At 35.0% G+C, this 26,433-nt stretch overlaps 1 protein-coding gene across 1 annotated transcript in view; it reads left to right on the forward strand.

Moving 5' to 3' along the window:
* Positions 1–2,209: 2,209 nt before the first annotated feature.
* Positions 2,210–26,433, forward strand: part of ETNK1 (ethanolamine kinase 1) — a 44,356-nt gene continuing 20,132 nt past the window's right edge. Inside the window, 3 exon segments of the mRNA XM_008053184.2 lie at positions 2,210–2,291; positions 2,294–2,631; positions 25,439–25,698. Coding sequence (XP_008051375.2) covers positions 2,210–2,291; positions 2,294–2,631; positions 25,439–25,698 — 680 coding nt within the window.

Here is a 26,433-nt window from a genome sequence, read left to right on the forward strand (position 1 = left end):
TTCAAAAGGCTATTGAATTATCTTCCTCTTTGGTCAATTATCAGCTATTTTTGTCTGGATCAATTTCTAGATTCTCTATTCTATTGATCTATTCATTTGACAATACCAGTCTTGAATGCTGTAGCTTTAGAGTAAATCTTAAAGTTGGATTCTTCTATTTTCAGACTTTATTTTTCTTTACATGGTGTTGGCTATTCTTGGTCTTTAGCCTCTGAATGTAAACACTAGAATTAGTTTGTTGATATCCATTCACAACATAGCTTTCTGGAATTTTGATTAGAACTATATTGAATGTATATATCAAGTTGATAAGAAGTTATGTTTCTTGTACATTTTAAAACTTTTGCCTTTACCATTTTGGTTTTTAATCTTCCTAGGATTTTGTTTTATGCTTAATTAGATCAAAATTTGTTTACCACATGAAAAGCAATTGTTCCAGTACTATTTATTGACTAACCTAATCTTTCTCATTTCTAATGCTACTTTTGTCATATACAAAGTTCTCATATGTGTAGGTTTTTTTCCTTGGGTCTTTATTATGCTTTGATGGTTTATTTGCCCATTCCTAAACCAAAACATAATAAATCCTGGCAGGATGGGTCCTCTCAATTATTATCCAACCCTACCTGCTCCCCAAATCACAGTAGTTTTTCTTGGATCTTAAGTTTTGGTACAAATGTCAAAGTCATCTTAATAAGTCCTGTAAAAAACCCTGTTGAGATTGTAACTGGAATTGCATTACATGCATTGATTAGTTTAAGGAGATTTGAGATCTTTATATTAATCTTTTCTTATTTATGAATATGGCTCATTTCTCCATTAATATATCTCCATTAAGATCATGTACATTTTTTGTTACTTTTATTAGGTACCTAATAATTTTTTTTACTTCTGGACTCATTTAAAATGACAAACTAATGCAGTTTCCAAATAATTTTCATAATTTGCTATTAAGTTATTTTAGTTAGAAAATATAGACTTAAAATTCCTAAAATGTCAACTGATCAGTAAAAAATACATACAATTTGTACAAAAATGTAAGATACTATCTGAAATGTGAAAGTATTTGAATATTGATTAATTCTCCCCAAATTGGTAGGAACAAATAATCTAACGTCTCCTGTAGTAATTTTAAAAAAATTTGCTTCAGTCTCCAAAATTTGAATCAATTTTCTTCCTGTATTATAAAGCTCATTTCCCCTCTTTTTAGTTTAGGAAGTTTACTGTTATTTGTGAAGCAATTACTTTGTGATTTACAAAGGTAAATAGGTTCTTTCTGAACAATCAGAATGTAAAATTATGATAATGATCAATTAAACATTTTAAATGTTAATTAAACTGAGTCTAGTTGAGGAATTAATTTCTACTCACAAATGTATTAACCAAGTGCCGCGGGGAAGACAGATTCAGAGGTCAAATCCCAGCCCATTTGCTTCCAACTACAAGAAAAATGAGAAGGGCCAAATAAATGACTTGTGGAATATCTAGTTTCCAGAACTCTCTTAACAGGGGAAATGGCTGCTCTAAGGAAGACACTGCGACTTTAGGTCTCATGACAGCAGTGTCGAGGTCCCTCAAGAGACTCTCACGCTGAGCCTCAAAACTATTTTCTCTCCTTCCCTTTCATCTTTGTCCCAGACTCTACTGTTCTTCCTGGCTTCGAATAATTCTCGGTATAGTCAAACAACATTTGACTCTAAAAATAACCCTTAAAGTTGTCTTACCCAAATACCTTAACTAAGTTCATCCCGAGTACTGTGATCCCAGTGTATTGCTAACGGGAGTTTAAGGGACCAATCCAACTAGTATGTGGTCCCCAGCACACAGCAGCTCCAAGAGCAAGGCGACCAAGTGGATTCAGTTTGCTCAGACTCAGGCCAAGTTCACTGAAAGATGCTGGGTTATTTCAGAACGTGTCCTCTGCTTCCCCCAAAAATGCTGCCTTAACTCGGGCCCAGGACCCCACGACCTCCCGGATCAGGTGAGCCAAAGCTCTAATGCCTTGTGGGGTTCGGCAGGGCTCAGGTGCCGGAGAAGAAGCGAAGCGTTTTCCAGATCAGCAGGTCACAGAGCCGCGGGACAACCGCGGCCGACAATCCCACCGCGAGCAGCCAACCCCTCCCGCGTGGAAGCTGGAAAGCCAGCCAGGGCCCCTGACGCAGCGAAGGCTCCGCCCCGCGCGTGACGCCGGCGTCAGGCCAGTCCCGGCATGCTCCGCGGCCGCCCGCGGTCGAGAACCGACAAGAGGAATTTTCCCCGAGTGTGGCCCGGGCTCCGTTCAATTGCTGTCCAGACCGGGTCGGCGACAGAGCCACCTCCAGTCATTCTCCTGCCGCTCGCCCGCCCGTCCGAGCGCCCCCAGCCCTCCCGCGAGGGCGCACCGGGACGGAAGGATCCACCAGCCTGTCGGCGCCCGCCGTTCTCGTGGTCGCCGTCGCCGTCGTCGTTGTGGTCGTCTCCGCCGTCGCCTGGGCCATGGCCAATTACATCCACGTCCCACCCGGCTCCCCGGAGGTGCCCAAGTTGAACGTAACGGTTCAGGATCAGGAGGAGCAGCGCTGCCGGGAGGGGGCCCTGAGTCTCCTGCAACACCTGCGGCCCCACTGGGACCCCCAGGAGGTGACCCTGCAGGTAACGCCCACACCTCCGCCCTGGGTCTCTCAGGGCCCTGACGCGGCGCTGGGGCTTCTCACCACAATCCCTTTTATTCCCCGACGACCTTCTAGGGGAACGTCTCCTTTCTTAGTCCTTTGGGAAATGACCCTGTATTTCCCTCTGTCACACCTAGGAAGGTCACTCCCCCTTCCTTCACTGTCGTTTATTGAGATTGACCTGGGGGCACGTTTTCTTTTTCTAGAAGCGGCTACGTAAGTGACGCAGCCAACCACAGTGGGAAGATTCCTGTTGATAGTTGCCCCTCCTCCCACTCCCCAGTTCATGCTCATTGCAAAATGAGCCTTTTCCACTCCGGTTGCAAAGGTCCTGGCCTACCGGCCCGAGTAACACCCTCCCTTTGTACAAATAATGCGGTAATTAATCCTCTCTGATCTTTTCCTCTCTCCCCTCCCCCGACGATGTACTCCCATTGATGCCCCACACTGCGTTTTGTCTTAATAAATCCTCTAGTTGGCGAGAGTACTCGATTCCAAAGTAAATGGCATTACAATGCATTATGACCATGCTTTGCTAGATCGGGTTCCTAGGTAGCACCACACATATTGTTTTATTTGAATAGATATTTCTAAATTATTAAAGTCGTCTTAGTAAAATTAATATCTGATGTTAGAGTGAGCAGTGGCTTGTGCCATTTTCTTTCTGGAGCCATTGTATTCATATATAGACAAAATATTGGTAGAAGAAATTCCTAAGACTCTAGAAGTTTTGTAGTAACTCGGAAGTTATGATTTTGTATACATAACTTCTTTTTTTGAATACTAATTTGCTTTTCCCTTTTGCAGTATATAGTTTCAGGAGCTATATACGAAAGTGAATCTGTTTTTCTCCTTTTCCCTTGCAAACAAAAAACAGAGTAATTTTAAAGGTTGGGATATTGAGTTAAAAAAAAATAATCTGAGCAATAATATAAGAACATTCTTGTGAATTAGTCAAATCATCTGCCTCGTTTTGATGACTAATATGTATTCAGCAATGTTTAATGGCTCAATTCTTTACTAATTTATTTGGCTAAACTAGCCAACCACTTTATACAAAGTTGAATAAAACATAAGCAGTGCCTAGGGCCCAGAACAGTTCCTGACACTTGGGCTTTCATGAGTGTTAATTTCAGTTTCTTATTGCCTAGGTGAGTTTTAAGCAGATTAAAAGGACCCATATGTTTGGAAAATGAAAGTAGTTAGACAAAAAATTTTGAAATTTTAAGAGAACATTTGTTTGCCAAGTATATAGGAAATAGTGAACCCAAAATGATTCTCGTGTGTTATTTTAAAAAATCAATGTATTTTCTTCAAGAAAATGTGTCTTCAAAATTGAAACTCAGTACTTGTTTAATTTGTTTGTAGTTTATTATATAAGGTTCTTAAAATTATTAAAGTGACTTATTTTCTGGTAGTCAATTATGAGTCAGACAGATATGTTATTAAATAAAGGCAGTGATACTTCCTGAAAAACTCTAGCTCTGGTAAATCACGTTACTTTTTAAGCAGTGACTTTAAAGTTTGAAGCTTTGACGACTGAAAGTAATAATAGCTAATAGCTAACATGGGGTATTATGTGCCAGGCTATAGGGTGAGGTGATTTTTTTTTTTTTTTTCTCATCATTTAGTCACCCAAACAACCACATTAGGTAAGTACTATCTTTTTTAGGTGAAACTCAGTAAAGGAGGGCCAAGAGGTATAGGTAAAAGACAAAATGTAGTGACATCAAACTGTTTTTGATTGCTGAAAAGTGACTACTTGTGATTGAATCTTGACTTCTGTGTAGCAGTTTTTAACTTTAAAACCTTTGGGTTTATAATCCAAGTTTATATTTATTTGCAAGTGAAGGTAAATACTATCACTTATTTTGCTATAAAGATTATTAGTTAGAAATACATCCTCCCATGTACAAGCAAACTTTGATCTAGAAGCTGAGGTGCATCTTCTAAGCTGAATTGGTTATTCACCTCTCAACTCAACACATCAGTAGATCATTCTAGGTCGTTATAAACTCCACCTCTATGATGTTTCAGGGTTTCTTTAGTAAATGTCAATGGGCATATTTTCTATTGAAATTTTATTTTATTTCCCTTGAAGTGTAAAGATAAAAAAATTACACTTCATATTTCTCAAGGGGAAGTATGTATCATATAGTCAATAGATTATAATGTCATTTTAGAATGGTTGGGTATTAGAAGTTTAGCCTATATTTTCTCAAAGTTTTTTTTTTTTCTAAAATTTTTATATGTTTAAAGTATGCTTTTAACATACTTTAGAAGCTTACTATAGTAATACTTACCTAAGTTGGTGATTACTACTGCAAGCTGGACTATCTGAAACATACTGAAACATCTAGAAACAAGCAAAAATGACTTTTTGTTTTTTGGAGTCAGGGTCTTACTCTGTCGCCCAGACTGGAGTGCAGTGGCACACTCATGGCCACTGCAGCCTTCATCTGCTGGGCTCAGGTGATCCTTCTGCCTTAACCTTCCTAGTAGCTGTGACTACAGGCACACACCACCACGCCTGGCTAATTTTTTGATTTGTTGTGGAGACGAGGTCTGGCCAAGTTGCTTAGGCTAGTCTCCAACCCCTGAGCTCAGGCAATCCTCTCACCTCTGCCTCTCAAAGTGTTGGGATTACAGGTGTGAGCCCTTGCGCCTGGCTAAAAGACTTTTATACAGTCAAAACAATAACCCAGTCTTTGCCAAAAATTTATGGGCATGTGGAATAATAGATCTCATTTTAGATAGGGTTCCTGTTCTTGCAAGATTGAAAGAATAAAGTATAAAGGAGATAGTGAGTTTTGTGGAGTATAGTAACTGAGATTAGGCAGAGTAGATCCAAACAACAATAGAAGCCACAATACTTTGCTTTTAATAATACTTTACTGTTTATAAGGCGCTTTCACATACATTCTCCTAACTATCCTGTGAGGTAGATGTAGACACATAAACTGTTAATACATATTTTATAGTTAATGAAACTGAATTTGTGGTTTGTAAATGGTGACTATGATGAGAACCAATTTTACAGATTATTGCTCTTTGACCAAGAAAAGATTAGGTACAAATATTATAATCAAGACAGGGAAGCCACTTCTGTATACAACTGATGTCTTAAAAATGAAAGCTATAGCTCATAAGAATTTTCCTTGAACATACATTTGCATTATTTTTTCCATGTATGACACCGTTTTAGGAAAAAAGAGATCACTGCAGCTTTCCTTTAAGATATTGACTTCTTTTGTTGTGTAACAACTCTCTCCCTAACCTATTTGAAGGTTTGGATTTTTGATTTGTTTACATTTCTTTGTATAGTCATTGCATAAAGGAATAAAGAATCAAGTCAGGTCTCAGGTCCAATAGACTAATTCTCAAGAGACACATTTTTTTTTTTTTTCTGAAAGAGTTGATGAATTAGTGTTTGGAATATTCTTGCATGTTATTTCAGGGTCTTTTTGTTTGCAATGATATGTAGTTTGGGCAGAATAGAGTGTGAGCAAGAACATAAGTAGGAATGATTTCTGGGAAGGGTTGTTTCTCATTAACTTGTCATCTTGAGAATTTTTCCATAACTTGGGACTTTTAGTAGATATTATCAAAGGCTTGATAGGTAAGATAGTAAAACCATAGTTCTTATGTAACATTATAAAACTAATATATCTATTATTATAAGGTCTCGATGAGATTGCTTGCTGTATGGTATCTTATATCCACTTAATTCTTCATTAACAGTACATTATAGTGCTCAAGAGCATGGTTCTATGCAGCATGCAACACAGTGCTGGATTTAACTTCAGGCTGTGTACTAACTCTGTTACCCTCCATCCTAAGCCTCAATAGCTTTAGCTGTAGAATCGACCCAGTAATAGTACCTATCTCAAGGGATTGTGAGAGTGAAATAAACGGTGTCTCTCATGGTAATTATTATTGCTGCTGAGCACCTACTATATATTGGATGCCTGAATCAAAAAGCAGATATCTGCTCTTTGAAATTTCTAGTCTGATGGGGAAGACAAATAGGAAAATTATAACAGTGTAGTGTTTTTGGAATGATCGTTCAAGTTTTGTTCACATGCAAAGATTACATAAGAAGTTTAACAAGTGTACTTTTTCTACTGTACTTTTTTAACATCCCTTCATTTGTAAAGCATCTGTACATTATCTGGGAAACTAATCTTTGTGCTAGTGTTTGGAATATTCTTGTATGTTGTTTTTCTCATTAGCTACACAGCAATTTTCGTGTCTTCTTCCTTTTTCTAATCATGTTAGGTAGTTGCCTAAATATTCTATTAAAAATATGTAACCCCCTTTATTTTAATTTTGATATTATTATATATTGTTCTTTGTCTTAAATGGAGAATAAAAAAGCAGATGTATCAGTTGCTCTATTAGGGTCTATCTTCTTTAGTGTTCTCATTTAATAATTGATTTTCTTTTGTTCTGAAAAAGATGAGTTTGTTCCTTTAAGCAGTAGAAGTTTCTGAAAAATCTTAGGTATATTAAACTCATATATTAAGTGTGCCAGAATCTTGAGTCTTGTAGACAGTTTAAAGTGTTACAGTTTGTATTCAGTGTAATTTTTAATATCAGTGTTTGAATCCAGTTTTCTGTTTTCTATTCCTTCTGTCTGTTTCCATTGTCTTAGAATAATAAAGTTTAGGGTGGATAGCACTACATGAGACTATATTGACTATGGCCACAAGAACTGTATGATGTTTGATAAGCTCCTATCAAAAATGTGTAGTGTTTTTTAGGCTCCCATGTATTTTATTAAGATGTGACTATGAAGTCAGGAGCTTAAAGTGCTAGTTCATTTTCATGTATAACGCTGTGAATATAACACTCTTTATGAGGTCTTAGTGTAATGTGGTGGAAAGAGGATGGTTTTTGAATCTTATTTCCAACTATTTGCAACCTTTGGCAAGTTTTTAGATCTCTTTGTAAAATGGGATTACTACCTACTTTGGAAAATAGTCATGAGAATTAAATGAAATACTTAAAATTATGTATACTATTTGGTAATACATTCTTCCACCTCTCTTCTCCATCTCCAGTACCCCCCTTCCTTAGTTGGTACTGGAAAAATTGAACTGAAAGAATAGTAAGCTCCTAAAATTCAATAATTCTGACACGGATTTTTTTTGTACTAGGCACAATGCTAATTTTCAGCAGGTTTCCTTTGTACAGCTTACCATAGTACAAAGTAGATGTGGGAGAATGGTGGAGGTATCTGAGCTAAGCTTTGAATGTGATAGATGTGATCAGGTGGAACGGAAACATTCTGGGCAAGGAAAACTTTCAAAAGGGCAGTGAACAAGATGATATGTAGTTTGGGCAGAATAGAGTGTGAGCAAGAACATAAGTAGGAATGATTTCTGGGAAGGGGTGGTGGTTAGATATGAAGATTTTGGGCCTCACTGAGGAGTTGGTATTTTATTATCAAGGACATAATGGGAAGTCGTGGCATGTTTTTAAGCAGGTGAATTATATTATGTATTAGAGAAGTGACAGGGTACAATAGAGAGAAGCATTAATTGAGGGAAATGTTTTACATTGGGGAATAAGTGGTCAATTAGGACATTGATTTTGAAACTGGTGGTTACCATACATTAATAGAATGCCAAATCATTGAATTGAGACCAATACAGCTTAAAAAGATGACTTAAAATAAGTTCTGATGGAATATAGTAGAGAACCTTGCAAGTAGTAAGGTAAGTATTATTTTATGAAACTTGCTTTAGTTTTATATAAAAGTATCTATATACAATTATATCAGATGATAAATATATTTATTCCTGTATATTGCATTTAAAATCTGAGAAAAAGTTAACATAAGAGAGACTATTGTGTTAGTCCAGACAAGAGGTACTGGGGCTCAAATTAGGAGAATGACCATGGAGCTGGAAATAAGGGACAGATTTGACAAAAATAAGTGTGCAGGGCTTGTTAACTGCCTGCAGGTTTGGGAAGAGAGAAGATTAAGCTATTTTTTTGGGAGGGGAGGTTTGGTAACAAAGATACAGAAGTAGTAGAAAACCTATACTTAAGGAATCAGAAGTTCTATTTCTCTTGATTTTGTTTTCTAAGGAATTATTTTTTTCTATGGTAAACCAGACTGGCTATAAATAAATACAACAAACAGAAAAATGCAGGAAGCATAAATTGTTGTAAAATATATACCTATATTACTCCAACCCAGGGAAAGAAAACATTTCCAGCAACCCAGCATATCTTCATTTCCCTTCCTAGTCCTAACCTCTCCCTCCCTCTAGTGGTAATCATATCAGCAGGTTTTTTTTTTTTTCCTAATTAACAAAATAGACTGCTTTGAATTTTAATCCTTTCAAAAGGTCTCATAAAATAGTGTGCTAAGTGTACAAAGGTCTTTTTTACAAGAGACAACATGAACATGAATAATTAAGTTTTACTAAAAAGATGTATCACAATATTGAAAATATTGAAACTTCGAATATGGGAAAAAACCTCATTTCCTATCATCTTTATTCTATTCACAACTATTTTGTTTATTACTTTCTACTTCTTAACATTTTACGTAGTTGCAAACATGTACAATTTTGATTCTTTTTTTTTCACTAACCCTTGATAAACATTTTCCTATGTTTATATGGTATTGAATATAATTTTTGATAGGTACAAACATAATATTTGATGATCATGTTAAAAGTCATGTGACTTAATTATTTTAGAAATGGCATCAGGTTATAAATTCTAAGAAGTATAAAGAAGAAAATTAGAGTGGCCCGTATTGTATTTAAACCTGTTAATTTTATTTTAAAAATACAAATAATATGTATCCTTAATTAAATATAATTGTCTCTCAGTATTCTCAGATTAGTTGCAGAACCCTGTGGATACCAAAGTCCAGACATGTTGAAGTCTGATATAAAATTGCATAGTATAGTAACCTATGCACATACTCTTATACACTTTTTAATTTTAATTTTTTAATTTTAATTTTTTGAGTCAGAGTCTCACTTTGTCACCTAGGCTGTAGTGCAGTGGCACTATCATGGCTCACCACAACCTTGACCTCCTGGGCCCAGGTGGTCCTTCTGCCTCAGCCTCCTGATTAGCTGGAACTATAAGCGAGTGCCACCATACTTGGCCAATTTTTTATTTTGTTGTAGAGAAGAGGTCTTGTTATGTTGCCCAGGCTGGTCTTGAACTCCTAAGCTGAAGCGATTCTCCCACCTCAGCCTCCTAAAGCGCTAGGATTAGAGGCCTGAGCCACCATGCCCAGCCCTATATATTTTAAGCCATTTCTATATTACTTGCAATATTACAGTGTAAATGCTATGTAAATTATTATTCTATATAATTTTAATTTGTATTTTTATATTGTTACTTTTTTATTTTCTAATATTTTCAATCTGAAATCTGAGGTTGGACAAATCTGCAAATACAGAACCTGTCGATGTAGAGGGTTGACTATATATTTTAGATACAAGGCTGTAAAATGAAAAAAATGTCTAACTCCCCCAACTCTAAGTCATTTTTTTCCAAAGGTAATTTTGGGAACAGTTTTTTTTTGTCCTTCCAAAATATGAGTAAATTATGGATTTACCAGGACATAATGCCTATCTGTATTTTTAAATATCAATAAACTATTTCCATTTGTCTATATATATAATTAAGTTATTCTGTATCTTGCTTTTTAAAATAATATATCTTAAACGTTCTCTCATGCCAGTATAATTTACTCCATCATTTTTTTTAACATTATTGAAGTTGTTTCTACTTTTTGACTATAAGAACATTACTGTGAACCACTTTGATACATATATTTTCAATAAACTTTCTAAGTATATTTATAGGGAAAATTTTTAGTGGAATTTTAAGGTTACAAATAACTGTGTATCTGGGTTCTCCAGAGCAACAGAATCACGTATGAGATATACACATTTTCTCTCTCATACACACATACACACACACACACACACACACACACACACACACACAAACACGTGCAAGTGCACACGTACATATGAAATTGGCTCATATGATTGTCGTGACTGACAAGTCTGAAATTTGGCACACTGGTAAGGTGGAAACTGTCAGACAGGAGTTGGTATTGTAGTCCAGAATTTCTTCATCAGGAAAACCTGCTTTACTTTTATGGTCCTTCAGCAGATTGGATGAGGCCTACCTACATTATGGAAAATAATCTCCTGTACTTAAAGTCAACCTAATGTAGATGTTAACTATATCTACAAAACACCTTCGGAGCGGCACCTAGTGGAGGTGTGTTCCTTTTATTACAGTGTTCACCATGACCTCTGTGAAGGTCATATTATGTGATTGAATATTCTAGTCATTTTGAAGCCAGTGTAGTATTATAATTAGCTGATTTATCTGGAGGACATGCAAAGAAGAGACAGAAAAATTCCCTTTCTCAGGATAAACAAACTCTAGCAACTTTTATTTATTTCTACCTGCATTAGCTCAAACATGCCATGATCTTCAAACCTTAGAGACTACTTCTAACTGAATTGTTCTTACTTACCAGCCATCTTATTAAAGTTTCTCAGGGAACCTTTTGATCCACAAAATACCGATCCCCAAAGCATTCCATTATGCTTGCAGTTTGTACACAAGCAGACATTTATTGAATATCTTCTACGTTCTAGGCCACTTATTCAAACTTTTTAATAATTAATCTGTAAGGAGACTATTTAAATTAAATTAATTAAAATTATGGATCATAACATTATAGTGATCCATAAAACGAGACAGCTCCTTTATGTACTATACTGGTTTCAGAAGTTTCCAGATTTCCACGTGAATCTTGGTGAACTGGGACTGTGTGCTGTTCCAACATGATTTCTCTCTTTTATGATGTTTTTGAGGTTAGCAACCAGAGATTGGATTGGACTAGCTGGAATCTGGAGTCCGGGTCAGGATCCACCCTAGTACTGTCTTTCCTTTCTTTTCTGGGTAATATGACTAACAAGAGTCAGGGAATTTTGGATTTAGCGACTTTTCTCATTATTTTGCACTTTACCATGGATACAGTGACCAAACTCTTTTGGGGCTGAATCTATCATTTCTAGGTTTCATTCACTTGTTAACAGTTGGCAGTATTGATGGTTTGGCAACCTACTTAAGGCTTCAGGGATTTTTCATCCTCTGCCCCTTCTTTTTTCTTCTCCCCAGGTAGTGTCTTAGCCATATTATTATGAGTCTAAGATAATGCTAGCAACTCATAAACTTGAAGATGGTCTTGATATCCCTGAAACAGATTAACAGTAATGACTTCAGGTTTTTAACCTATTCTACTACTGTGTGACTTTGGATAAAATGGGAACTTATCTAGACATGGCTTTCTCATCCTAACAAATTGATAATTTCCAAGGTACATTACAAACAGTTTGTACATAAGCAGACATTTATTGAATATCTTCTACATTCTAGGCCACTTATTCAACCCCTTTTAATAATTAATCTGTAAGGAGAATATTTAAATTACATTTATTAAAATTAACATTAATTTCTGTTGAACAGAAAAAATTAAATACTGACGAATAGGATTTTGTCAGTAGGGTTGAACTTCAGAGAGCCACAAACTAGTGAAATATCTAAGATTTTTTTGCTCCTCAATAATGAATGAAGCTTTGCCTATTTGGCAGTGATATTGTCTCTGTTGAAAATACATATAAGAAATTCTATTTTATTATCTATAATTAATTATATTATTTAATATCTTAAATATTAAGATACAAATTAAAGCCAAAGTTCCGGCGTACTTCTGTATTTTTTTTGTTACTTTGAAAACCTTATAACTTTGGGAAATTTTCTGTAAGTTTATTGTGAATGAAAAGTGATGAAAATATTTAAGTAGGAGTACATTCTTGTGATAGGAATTTTATATTAACATTTCAGTTAATAGGTAAGTCTGTTGCCATGTGACATATGGTGAAAAGCACATGAATAATAAGTGTATACCCTAATGAGTTTTCCTATAAAGTGACTATACTCACTTAACAAGTGTTCACATCAGAAAGTCAATTATTGCCAGCTTCCCAGAATCCTCTCGTGTTCCCTTGCGGTTATTATTCCTCCCTTTCCCCAGCCAAGGGTTACCCCTCCTATCCTGATTTTTTTTTAATATCATAATTAGTTTTGCTTCTTTTTAATTTTTAATGGCATCTTATGGAATAAGCATTTTTAAAAAAAATTTGTGGTTTGTCGTATGCTCAAATTTTGAGAAATGTATTCATGTGCCTGTAGTTGTAGTTCTTTTTTGTGGCCAACAGTTATTCCATTTTTAAAATATACCTCAGTTTGTCTCCTACTATTGATGAATACTTGTGTTGTTTTTATTTTTTTGGTTGTCATAAATTATGCTGCTATATAGATACTTCTGTTTATCTTTTCATGAACATGAATATTAATTTATGTTAAGGAAAATACCTAGAAGTAGACTTTCTGAGTCATCTGGTGTGTATATTTTCAGTTTCATTAGATACTTTCAGTTTTCTGAAGTGGTTGTCCCAATTTATATTCCTAACAGTGGTATGTGAGAGTTTGAGTTGTGCTAATCTTTACCAATAATCGGTATTATCTGTCTTCATTCTTCTCATTCTTATATGTATTGGGGTATGCTATTCTAGGTTTAATTTGCATTCTCCTGATAACTCTGCATCTTTTTTTCAGTGTGTGATAGTTATTTGGATGCCTTCTACTCTGAGGTAGAAAAAGACTTTGAGTCTTTTGCTAAATTTTTCTATTGGATATATAATGTTTTCTTAATGATTTGCAGTTGTTTTTTTTTGTAAATTCTACATGAGTTATCTTTTAGAAACATGTGTTACACATATTTTCTCCTACTTTGTGGCTTGCGTTTTCATTCTTGATAGTGTCTTTTGATAAGTAGTATTAATTATGACTAACTTCAGTTTTTTTCTTTATGGATAGATAACATGTTTTCTGTCTTGAACAAGAAATTTTTTCCTTTGCCAAAGTTATGAAGATGTTCCTTTGTGTTTTCTTCTAGAAGATTTATTATTTCATATTTTATACTTTGACTGTAAACCATCTGGAAGTGGTCGTTCTGTAGGGTGTGAGGTAGAGGGGGTTATGATTTATTTTTTCTATATTATTATCAGTTATTCCAGTATCACTTATTGAAAGACCATTTTGTCCCCATTACATTGTCACTCTTGTCATAAATCAGATAGCAGTGTATGTGAGTCTGTTTATGAATTCTGTTCTGTTCTATCAGTAAGTTTTATCTATTATTACTGTGGTGCTGCACTGTCTTGATTACTCTCAACTGTTACTATAGGTCTTGCTATCTGATATAGTTACTATAGTCCTTGGTAAAGGTCTCCAGCCTTGACAATTCTTGGCTTTTTAAATTGCCATACAATTTGTGGATTCAACTTTTCAACTATATTGAATATTATACTATTAAAAATATCTAATATTTACTAAAAAATTTGTATTAATATTTTGTGGAACTAATGAATATATTTGAGGAGAAGTTAATTCTTTAACAATATTGAGTCTTAAAATAGGTAAACATTGCATGGCCCATTTATTCAGATCTTTAATTTCCCTCAAATTTTTGAAGCTTTCAGTGTAGATATCTCAAAATTATTTTATTTGATTTATTACCTGGTATTGAGTCTTTATAATATTATAAAGGTAAAAAAAATTGTTATTTGTTTGTTATCGGTCTATAGAAATACAGTTGTGTGTTGAATTTTTCACACATTTATTCAAATGATTTTTGTGTGTGTGTGTTTTTTTTTTTTTTTACTTTTTTTCTGTATACAATCTGCAGTAATGGCAGTTAGCTAGCAAGCTAACATGCTTGCCATCTTTCAGTATTTTTTGTGGTAGGTACTGGCTAGGACCTCCAGCACACTATTGAAATAGAAGGCGAAAGGTGATATTGGTCATTTTTGTCTTTTCCGAAATCTTAGGGAGAGCATTTTCAATAATTTGTTACTTGTTGTAGATTTTCTTTGGCTACTTTACTGGATTAAGTAAGTTTCTTTTTATTCTTGTTAATGATTTTCATCATGGCTTAATGTAAAACATCAAATGCTTTTTTGTCATCTTATGATTACATGATTTTTATTTATTTTTCTGTTATCTGAGGTAAATTACTTTCATCTGAAAAAATTGAATGTTAAATAAACTTTGCCTTTCTGGAATAAACCCTATTTAGTTGTGATATATTGTCCTTTTTATGTATTATTGTATCATACTAATATTAAGATGACTTAAATTGTGTTCATGAAAAAGATTGGTGTATAATTCTCTTTTCTTGTAATATCCTTGACAAATTTTGGTACAAGTTGGAAGGTGTTTCTTCTTTTTTTAACTTTTGGAAGAGTTGTTTTGAATAATATAAGTAGAATCTGTAGAAAAGTCTACTTCTGTATTAAAAATTTGTGTCATTTTACTGTCCTGACAAATTTTGCTAAGATCAACTTTATTGATTTTTCTTTTTTTGTTTTTTTTAATTAAATCAATATTTTTTATTATGGTTTTGTGGGGTACAGTTAAGGGTTAGGTGTACAATTACGTTTCATTCAGGCACCCTGTTGATAACAGGTGTTTCCCCTTCCCCAGACAGATATTTGCTACTGTTAATCCCATCCCCTCCCCCCCATAGTTAATAGTATTGTACTGTTGAGTGTTTCTCTTTTAGTGATAGTTTTGTCCTTTGTTATTTCCCTTCTGTTCCTTTTTTTGGGGAAGGTTAATTGACTGTTACTTATTTTTTAGCTTCTTTAGCTGGAGACTTAGATTACTGATTTTTTATTTCTAATTCTTTATTTTATGTTCTTGTAAGTACTCAGGTTTTAATGTGTGTTGGGAAAGGCAATCTCATGTACACAGCACACAGCCCTTCCGCCTTCTCTCACCACATAAAAATGGGCCTTGGGTCTGAAATACTTCCTTGCCAAGAGACAGAATCCTTATAGCCTGTGCTGGGCTTATCAACTTATGGGGAATATTTTTCCATGTTTCAGATTCAGTGTTTGCTCCTTTCCATGCTTAAGCATGTTTGGTGTGTCAAATGGCCCACCTAACTACTATATTCCCCTGTGGGGTGGGGATGGGGTTGTTCTGCTGTAGCACAGGAGATGTGTGTGCATGCCAATTGTTTGCATTGGCTGCCAGGAGGAATCTCATGGCCATGGGGGACCATCACCCACTACTAAAACTGGTCTTGCTCTGTTTCTTTGTGAGTAAAGCGTTGTTCAATGCAGTGCTTGAGTGTGCCCTGTGTTTTCTTTGGTGACTGCGAAACCAAGATAAAATTAACAGAAGTTCTAGGACTTCTGATAATAGGTGACAGATGACACTTGGTTGACAATATGCGTTTATTATTCAGTTCAAGATGTTTTCTAGTTCTCATTTTTTTCTTTGAATCACAGATTATTTAAATGTATATTTGATTCATTTTCAATGAGTAGGTAAATTTTTAATTTTTTAAAAAATTGTTGTAAAAAGTTTTATCATGACCATTTTAATTTAATATATAAAGATTAATGTCTAGCTCCTAGCCACTGTAGTTAGAGAATATATTTTGAGTGATTTTGATCCTTTGATATTTATTGAGACTTTCTTTATGATCAAGCCTGTGTAGTAATTTTGGTCACATTTTATGTAGCCTTGAAAATATTCTCTTTTGGGATACAGTGTTCTATGTAAGTCAGTTACATTGGATTTTTAGTTTTTCTTGTGAAGATGTCTTACTGCAAAATTATTTTTCTTTGCTTTAAAAATATGAGATTTTGAATGGTATGCTCAAGTTTCCAACAATTATTATGGGATTTATTTAATTCTATAAGTTTTTGCTATATATATTTTGAAACTGTTATTGAATGCATACAAATTTAGAATTCTTATATCTTGGTAGATCATTCCCTTAGTCATTATAAAATATCCCACTTTATCTCTCATAATATTTCATTAAGATCTACTTTGTCTAACATGGGGTAGCTACATCAAGCTTTCTCTTGTCTCTTGTAAGTAGCATATCCAGTTGTTCTTCCATATCCATGGTTCTCTCATTTGTGAATTCAACCAATTGCAGATTAAAAATATTCAACAAAAGAAAAAAAGGATGACTGTGTCTGTAATGAATATGTAGTTTTATCTTGTTGTTATTTCCTAAATAATGCAATAACAATAGTATAACAATTATTTATTTAACATTTACATTGTTTTAGGTATTACAAGTAATCTAGAGATGATTAAAGTATATGGGAGAATATGCATATGTTACATGCAAATACTACACCATTTTATGTAATGAGTTTGGTATTCATGAATTGTGGTATTGGGGAGAGGTCCTGGAAACAATCCTCTTTGTATACCAAGGGCGACTGTAATTTTTTTGTATACTTAGTTTTTTAATTGGCTTACTTATTGAGTTCTTTTACATTTAATGCAACTAATTGTTGAAATTGTCTCTCTTCCATCTTACTATTTTTCCCCCTTTTGGTACATCTGTTTTAAATATTCCATTCTCTCTCCTTTTGATATTTTTAAAGTTTCAGAGGGAGTGGCAAATATACTTAAGCAATTATAGTATGTTTTAGTAAATGGTATGAATAGGGTATAGAAAGCACTGAGATGTATTTATGCCTTATATGAGTATAGGGACTGTTTAGAAGAGTGCTAGAATTTTCAAGGAAGTTGGAAGTTAGTGAGGGTAGAAAAGGAAGGAAAGTTAATCAGGCAGATTGCTAGATAACTGAAGAGGTATCAATGAATTTGTATGCCATAAATAGTTTGAACTTTATCCTCTAAGCAGTGTGGAGCCACTTGAAAATGATTTCAATCATTATGTTCATATTTGTATTTTAGATAGCTTATTCTGGCAGGGTAGAGTGATTTTTCCCCCGCATGGTGGGGAAGTGGGTGGTTAAACTGGCAGTGAGGCTGTTACAATACTACAAATAAGAGTTTAACAAGGTCTTGGATTAGAGTGATGGCAGTGGGGGTGGAGAAAGGAGAAGAGATTTAAGAATTACCTACAAAGTAAACTTTTCAGGTGTGAGGATGAAGAGGGAGTAGTCAAGGATGACTTCTGTAGATTATCTAAGTGGATGGAAGATGGAATAAATTGGTACCATTGGATGATTTATCTCTGGTCTTGAGCAATTTTGTTATGATGTGCCTTGGTATAGTTTTCTTCATGTTTCTTGGCTTAGGGCTTGTTGAGGTTTTTTTTAATCTTTAAATTATAGTTTTTCATCAAATTTGGAAACTTTTAGCCATCATGTTCTTTTTCCTCTCCTTTGGGGATTTGACATATATACTTGAAATAGTTTGAATTACTTAAATCTTGCTTTTAAGATTTGTTGGGTGGGACCAGTACTACCTGATTAACTTTCCTTCCTTTTCTACCCCTCACATAACTTCTAACTTCCTTGAAAATTCGAGCACTCTTCTAAACAGTCCCTATACTCATATAAGGCATAAATACATCTCAGTGCTTTCTAGTACCCTATTGATACCATGTAGTCTAGGGCTAATCATTCCTCATTACTTACTCAAGACCCTTCTGTGTATTTTACTCATAAACCTACAAATTAGGTACTTTTTCGGTCTGGCTAATAGGAACAGGGACTGTCTTTCCTCTAATCCTTTTGGATGGTTTTTTCTTCAGCCTAGGATAGTTTCCTCATATATATGTTTCAATCAGTATACTTCTAAATACTCAGTAGAACCATTTGCAGATTTTCTAGAATTCTCTGTCTCCGTATCTTTTTCTGTTTTAGGACTTTGCTATTCATACTCTAGGTACCTTAATCTCCTCCGATTCTCACTTTATCTCAACTCAAGAATCCCACACAGCTCTGTCTAGGTTCTCCTTTCCTGTGCTGTGTCCTATTAATTCTCTCAAGGCATTGAGCTGGGGCAGTGGTAGAGGTGACTTTGTTTCCAATGTTTCAGGGATCATTGTTTTCTGTTGTCTGAGGTTGAGTCTTGAATGTTATTTTTCATGTATTTTGTCTAGATTTTTTGGGGGGAGTGGGTAGGGTAGATGTTTCAAGTAAAAGGGTAAATCATCTCCCTGTTACTCCTTGGCCAGGAATGAAAGTGGCCCAATAGATAATTTAAATGAGTTATTTTTCAATCTTTTCTCTAGCATTAGAACCTTTTATTGAAATAAAATCTTGTGCCAGAGTCCAATATATAAAACAGATAAGAGCAAGATGGTGATAGTGTAGTGTGTATGCTGGGAATATAGCAGAGTTTTACTCACTTGGCTTTATAAGCCCAGTTTGAAAATCACTCATTTAGGGAGTACAAATAAGTATATAAAAAATAAGCAGATGAGACAATATGTTAGTTATTAATTAAAGAAATAAACAATCCAGGAAAGGAAATTTACAGTACACCTCATTTTGGGGTTTGGGAGATATATACCCACATAATATAATTTAAGATTGATAAAATATCCACTGTTAACTCTATTTGGGTAAATGAGGATAGGATGAAGGGGGAGGAGGGAGAGAGAGAAAATGATAAGAAAGCTCAATCTTTCACATTATCTATGTATAGACTTATTACAAAAAAGCAGTTTAAGAATGATATTTAAAAATAAGTAATTAAATAACCTGAGAGTTGGAGGTGTTTGAGGGTCTACTGTTGATTGTTATCAAGCTTTTAATACTGGTTAACTTTTTAAACCATGTGTCACATAGTGCATGTATTGCTTGATAAAATTACCAAAAAAATAGCAGATGGAAATATTGAATATAAAATTCTCTTTGAAGAAACTTGACTGGGAAGGGAAGGAGAAGTTGGGTGGCATACATGACCACATAATCTATTTTTCAGTCTTATAGTACCTGAGCCTTTTAACTCCTTCTCTCCTATTTTTAAAACTATCCTTAAATTTTACCATTTCTTTTACGTTTTTTAATTGATTAACACATGAATCTTACATAGCTGTTCTACATTATGTGGGTTGCTAATAGACAGTCTAGAGTTCCTCATTGATGCTTTGGTTAGTTACATAATGTAAGTTAAATATATAATTTTCTAACATACTCAAAAGTTGAGAACAAAGTGAATATTTATATATCCATTATCCAGAATCTACATTTGCTTCATTTACTTTTTAAGTAACCCTTTTGAAATATTTTAAAGCAGATCTCAGACTTCAAGTCATTGTCCTTGTGTATTTTAGTATGTATAAATAGAAAAATAGATATTTTCTTATGTAGTCGTAACACTATTGTCACACCAAACAAGATTAGTAGTAATTTCTAGGTATCCTTAATAGTCTACATTCTAGATTCTTTTTTGTTGTTGTTGTACTTCTTTGTGGTGTTTATTTAACACCTATATTTTCCTAAAGATGGAAAAATTGAGAAGCTTGATTAGATTCCAAGTCATGGGAAGTTTATTTCACATTGCATCCCATCAGGAGGTATAACATATCTGGTTGTTTAGTGAGGTCAGGGATGACAGTTGATTTCTAAGTGGCTCCTGCCATTATTCATTTTTCATAAACCTTTCATATAATAGTTTTACTTATTGAAGATTGTTGTCTTTGAATAGTTATTTTATTGGGAGTTGTAAAATATTGATTTTTTCTAGTTCTCTTGTTCCAAATTTGTCAGAATTCTTTGGTAGATAACTTTTTCTCATTAATTAGGACTACTTAGATATTATGGAATACAGTTCATAGAAAATGTAGGATAAATGCTTAATTCTATCTTCAGAATAAGAGTGATGCCTTCATTAATATTAAGCAATTTAGAAAATTTTATTTTTTTGAGTGGAGTCTCACTGTGTCACCCAGGCTGGAGTGCTGTAGAATGTTCACAGCTACTGCAGCCTTGATTCCTGGGCTCAGGTGATCTTTCCGCCTCAGTCTTCCTAATAGCTGAATTATAAGGCATGCACCATCACGTCTGGCTAATTTTTTGATTTATTGTAGAGACGAGGTCTTGTGGAGTTGCCCAAGCTGGTCTTAAACTCCTGGGCTCAGGCAGGCAATTCTCTAAGAACTTCACTTCCCAAAGTGCTGGAATTACAGGTGTGACCCGCTGCTCCAGGCCAGCAATTAAACACATTTTTAAAGAGATTTTTGGATTGTTGGAATTTGTTAAAGGGTAAGTTTAAATCCTGTCTTTAACTAATATATATTTTGTTTTTAAAATCCTGTGATGTAAAGCAGAAAACAAATTTAGAATCTATTATTAACTTACCTAGTATTTAAGGACTGTTAATATTTAAACTCAAGATTAGAGGTGATTAGGAACTCATTTTGCCAGCTTAGAGTTTAACACATTTTAGGGATTAGAGTTTAACAGAATATAGTTAGTCATACAAAATGAAACACATATGTAGAGTAGTACTTAATGATACAGATTTTTCAGGGCAACCTGGGCTTTGAGGGTATCAGCTCAATGTGACGGCCAGCCAAGCCCCAGAAAGAGTCAGCTTGATGGGCTGGCAAGCCTAGCCCCAGGAGTGTTGGCTCCGGTGGGCTGGCAAGCCAAGCTCTAGAGTGTTGCAGCCCCCAGAAGTGTCTCAGCTTTGGAGTCTTGCCTTCTGCTAACAGCTCTCCTGGTTCAGCTGGCTTGGTTGACTGGCAAGCCAGTTTCTGGCGTGCATGGCTCTACAGCTCTTCTGCACCAATGATCTTCTGCAACTCTTCAGGTCGAGGGTCTTGTCTCCTGCCCAGGAGGATTCAGGGATACAGACTGCTGGAAAGTGAGAAAGCAGGATTTACTGAGAGGACAGAAAAGCTACCACAGTGGGAGGGGACCCAAAGGGATTGCCAGTCTGGGTGCTGAAACCTGTGATCTAAGACCATACTGATTGGCTAGCACTAACCGTTAGCTGATTGGTTGGCACTAGCTGTGCTGATTGGTTAATACTAAGGACCAGCTGGCAGGAGGCAGGGGCATAATGGTGATCTGATTGGTCGTACTTGCCAGCAAGTTGATTGGTTGTTTTTCTATCCTGGCAGTAAGCTCTGGCTTGACAGGCTCCTAGGGAGCTTGTTTACAAACACCAATATATCAGCCCTAGAGGCCTGCTGGAAGGTCACTACATTGTTACTGGGGGACCCGCCTTGTCTGTCTGCTTAGCCTTTCTCTAGCTATCTCCTCTCTAACTCACTTGAAAGAATAATGTTGAATGGAAGAATAATGTTGAATGGCATTTCTGACTAACTAGATGAAGTCTTTTGACTATTTTCAGGTGTGAAAAGAGAATTTGTCCAGAAATGATGTTATTTAACATTTAACTATCTGGATTTAAGCTACTTTTAGAGAGACTTATTAGAAATATTGTTTTGAAATATTGTTTTAACATAGATTTTATCTTAGTTTTATGATTTAATCACAAATCATATTGCTTTTTTGTGTTAAAACTTAAATGTATAGTTAGCTGCATTTAACAGCTTATTGCTTGCCACTCTTCTAAGTGCTTTTAGGTATATTAACTCATTAATCTTCGTGACAATGCAAAACGTAGATTCTAGTATACTGATTTTATATATGAAGAGATAGAGACATGTAGAGAGGTTAAGCGACTTACCTAATTTACTCAGTTTGTAGATAGCAAAGCTGGGATTCAAATTCAAGCAACTTGGCTTTGTGGCTCATCCTCTGAACTGTGTCAGAAGTACTTGACAAACAGTACAGGATAAAACCCTATTTAAAAGGAGCTAAAAAAAAAGGAGCTCCGTGAGGTTTGTTTTTTGTTCCACTTCTACTGAGATGGAATTTTTTATTTCTAGTATATACTTAATATAGTATACCTATCTGAAATATGTCTGGTATATTTTAATAGTATATTTTGGATGATTCAGCATATTGAATTACTTGTGGTTTGTATATGAAGTGGGAACCATGCAAGGGTAAGAAGCATTATCCGTATATCTTTAAATTCTGAAGTCATATTCTCCAACCAGAGACCAGTAGAAACACAACCTGTAGTTGAGCAAGTTGAGTTTATCACTGACTGCAGTAAGGGAACTTCATCATGGAGAATGGTTGAGATATGTCTGGGTTCAAGATAGCAGGATATTTCTCTGGATTGGGTGCTGTTGGAAAGGAAGTGGGACAAGTCTATGACGTGTGAGTATCTTAATCTTACATAGAAGGCTACAAGAATGAAGCAGGGTCAAAGTTATGACTGGAGAAAAGCATCAGTCACTCACATTAGCCAAGATAGAGAGATGCTTGATAATCTTTGTGGTTTGGACAAAGTTCATAATTTTGACTACGTTCAGACATAATTACAGAGTTTTTTTTTATTGATACATTATGATCATGCAGTGGCCTCATAAGATGTTGAATGTTGATGTTCTGTAAAATTGTTTATATTCAGTAGGACTTCAAGGCTAGCTGTGAGTACCAGTGCTAGTTGCTGGGTTATGTTTATTCTTCTCAGTAATTTTTTTCACAAGAAAACCAGGTTCATTGCAGAAAAGAACAAATTAGGAAGCATACATAAGCCAAAAGAAAAAGTTTAAACAACTTATGGAGAAAGAAGAAAATAAGCAAGATTTAAACTACCTAATATTTTATTGAATATCTTTGTAGACATTTTATCTTTACTTATATGTAAAATATTTTTGTAGAAGTGAGGTTACATTATTCATATATCTTTTTTATTCTAGAGATTTAGTTTGACTATCATTTCGTTGCCAAGTATGTGGCTGTTGTGTAATACAGAAAGTTAGTGTTAGGGACTTTATGGCCCTGTTTCATCTTTGTAACTATTTAGTTAGTTCGGTAATATATTTAGTGTTCAGTAATATATTTAGTAATCTTCTTATTTGTCTCTAGCCCTTCAAGGGCAAGGATTTTTGTATGTTTTTGTATGTATACTTAAATATACAGTATAGCATTCCCAGTTATTATTATAGGCAAGCATGAGAGAATGCAATTTTTGTAAGACAGATGAAAACGTTAATATTGGTAACTATTATGTGTCAAGTAGCTATTATTTGCTGTTAACATACAGAAAACAGAGTGATGATTTCTGAAATCTGGGAGGCCTACAGTATAATTCATTATAAGCATTTCAGAATGTTAAACAGTTTCTTAATCTTTATTATAGTATTTTAAATATTGTATTTACATATGACATCTGAATAAATTACAGAATAGTATGTGTGAATTATAAGAAATAGCATGCTTTTCAACAAAGAGTTTAATTGGTGGTTGGCATTCAGTTTACATGTACATACTTCTTGGCAATGCCTTCTTTTCATAGAGTTTTTTTGAAATCTAGGTAGAAAGCAATATTTGTATGTCTTTGCATATCTAAAAATAAAAACCATTATATAAACACTTGTTAGATGTATGTTAATTTTAATAAATACTTTCAAATCTTTATCTGAAGATCTAAAGCTTTTTCATATTTCATTTATTATCACAACAATCTAATTGAAATAAAAATGTTTACCCTCTTAGCCATTAGTAAAATGCATATACACACTTTTAAAATGTATCTTCTATCCTTTTTTCTCGTTCTTGCCCAGTTATCTTGGAAAAATGTCCTTAACTTTTACTTTCACTCTTTTCTTTTCTCCCTTTATTCCACTTGAGAGCCTCCAAGAATTCTGAAATATAATTGGGTAAATAGAAGAGTTGTTCTAGTGTCAGGTTAATACAGAGGAAAATGAAAATTACAACTTTTAAATAGATTTCAAGAACTTATATTGCTAATTACTTGTTTGCTTTTTAAATATGCCTTCTATGCTCAGATCTAAAAAAAGGACTTGAAGTACTTGACTTAAAGCTCTTGAAAAGTCTCAAAGTCTCATTTAGAAAATACCATAGAAATCTCTGCTTCTATATCCTCCTCTTATTAAGGGTACATTTTAAAAATAGCCATGGCATTTTATTTTTTTATTTTTTTGAGTTGGAGTCTCACTCTGTCGCCCAGACTGCTCCCGGCCACCGCAGCCTCAACCCGCTGGACTCCGGCGATCCTTCCGCCTCAGCCATCCGAGTAGCCGGAATTACAGTCATGCTCTACCATGCCCAGCTGATTTTTTTATTTATTATAGAGATGAGGTCTCGCCAAGTTGCCCAGGCGGGTCTTGAACCCGCGGGCTCAGGCAATTCACTCACCTCAGCCTCCCAAAGCATGGGATTACAGGCTAAGCCACCGAGCCCGGCTAGCCATGGCATTTTAAACTATTAAAGTTTAAAATATTATTTCTTGAGTGCTTAACGTGATATTTGATGCATGCTATATTAAGTAATTTCTAAAGTTAATACATAAAATTGAAGTTTTTGTAAGTTGGAGATTTACCATAATTGAAATTATGGTAGATTATGTTTGGATATTTGTATACTTTTATAAGTAGTGAGCCATTCTAGGAAGCTGGAAGTGCTCTCATCCTCAGAGACTTTCTAGTATGTTGGACATACTAGAGAGAATATTCAAAGTTACCTGAATATTCTCTCTCTCACATGTGGGCATGTACACACACAATGATTGCAAGGCAGACTGAAATACAACAGGTATCAAAAAAAGTTAAATAGAAATATTGCAGACTGAATAATTAATACTTTTGGATCAAGGAAAACATGATGTTACAGAAATTAACATTGATATTCCTGTTTGTTTAAATCTAGAATTAAAATTATAGATGTTAGACATAATTATATCAAAAGATGGCTCTTTTATGTTAAAAAGTTGGCTTTCTTTCAATTAGTATATAACTAATTTCAAGTGATTTTCTGTTCTGTTTCCTAAAAATAGCTAATTGCTTTTTTCCCCCATTTTTCTTTTTTTGACAGCTCTTCACAGATGGAATCACAAATAAACTTATTGGCTGTTATGTGGGTGATACCATGGAGGATGTAGTCCTGGTGAGAATTTATGGCAATAAGACTGAGTTGCTAGTTGATCGAGATGAAGAAGTAAAGAGTTTTCGAGTTTTGCAGGCTCATGGCTGTGCACCACAACTGTACTGTACCTTCAATAATGGACTATGCTATGAATTTATACAAGGAGAAGCACTGGATCCAAAGCATGTCTGCAACCCAGCCATTTTCAGGTACATCTCTTTTTCTAAAATTTTCTTTTGAAAAATAAGACTATTAAGTATGTTAAGGAAATAGTTTTAAAAATTGCCTTTTCTTTCTTTGAACAACTACTTGATTAACTTATAAGCTTTCTTTAGTTAGGGTTTTTACTTTTCTTCCACTAAAAATAATTAAATTCCTTCATATGAGGGAGGGACCCAGAAAAACACGAATTATCTTTTAGAAGGCAGGCCTCTTGTAGTACACTCAGAATTTGTTCCTGTGGATCAAATGGTCAACCAAAGTTTTTTTTTTTTTTTTTTTTTGAGTTGGAGTCTCACTCTGTCACCCAGACTGGAGTGCAGTGCCGCTCCCGGCCATCGCAGCCTCCACCTGCTGGGCTCCGGCGATCCTTCCACCTCAGCCTTCCGAGTAGCCGGAATTACAGGCACGCGCTACCACACCCGGCTGATTTTTTTGACTTATTATGGAGATGAGGTCTCGCCAAGTTGTCCAGGTGGGTTTTGATACCGCGGGCTCAGGCAGGCCACTCACCTCAGCCTCCCAAAGCGCGGGATTACAGGCTAAGCCACCGAGCCCGGCTCAAAGTTTTTATCTGTAAATTTTGAGAAGGTTGCCTCACAATTTTGCAGAAGAAACGTCCTTAATTGTGGCAAACAGATGACTGGTTCTTCCACCATGACAAGGCACCTGCCTACAGCGTGCTGAGTGTTCGACAGTTTTTGAACCAAAACAGCATGACCCCT

The sequence above is a fragment of the Carlito syrichta genome, unplaced genomic scaffold (assembly GCF_000164805.1).
Source record: "Carlito syrichta isolate Samal-C Ts95f unplaced genomic scaffold, Tarsius_syrichta-2.0.1 Scaffold287940, whole genome shotgun sequence".
In the NCBI taxonomy this organism is placed as follows: Eukaryota; Metazoa; Chordata; class Mammalia; order Primates; family Tarsiidae; genus Carlito; species Carlito syrichta.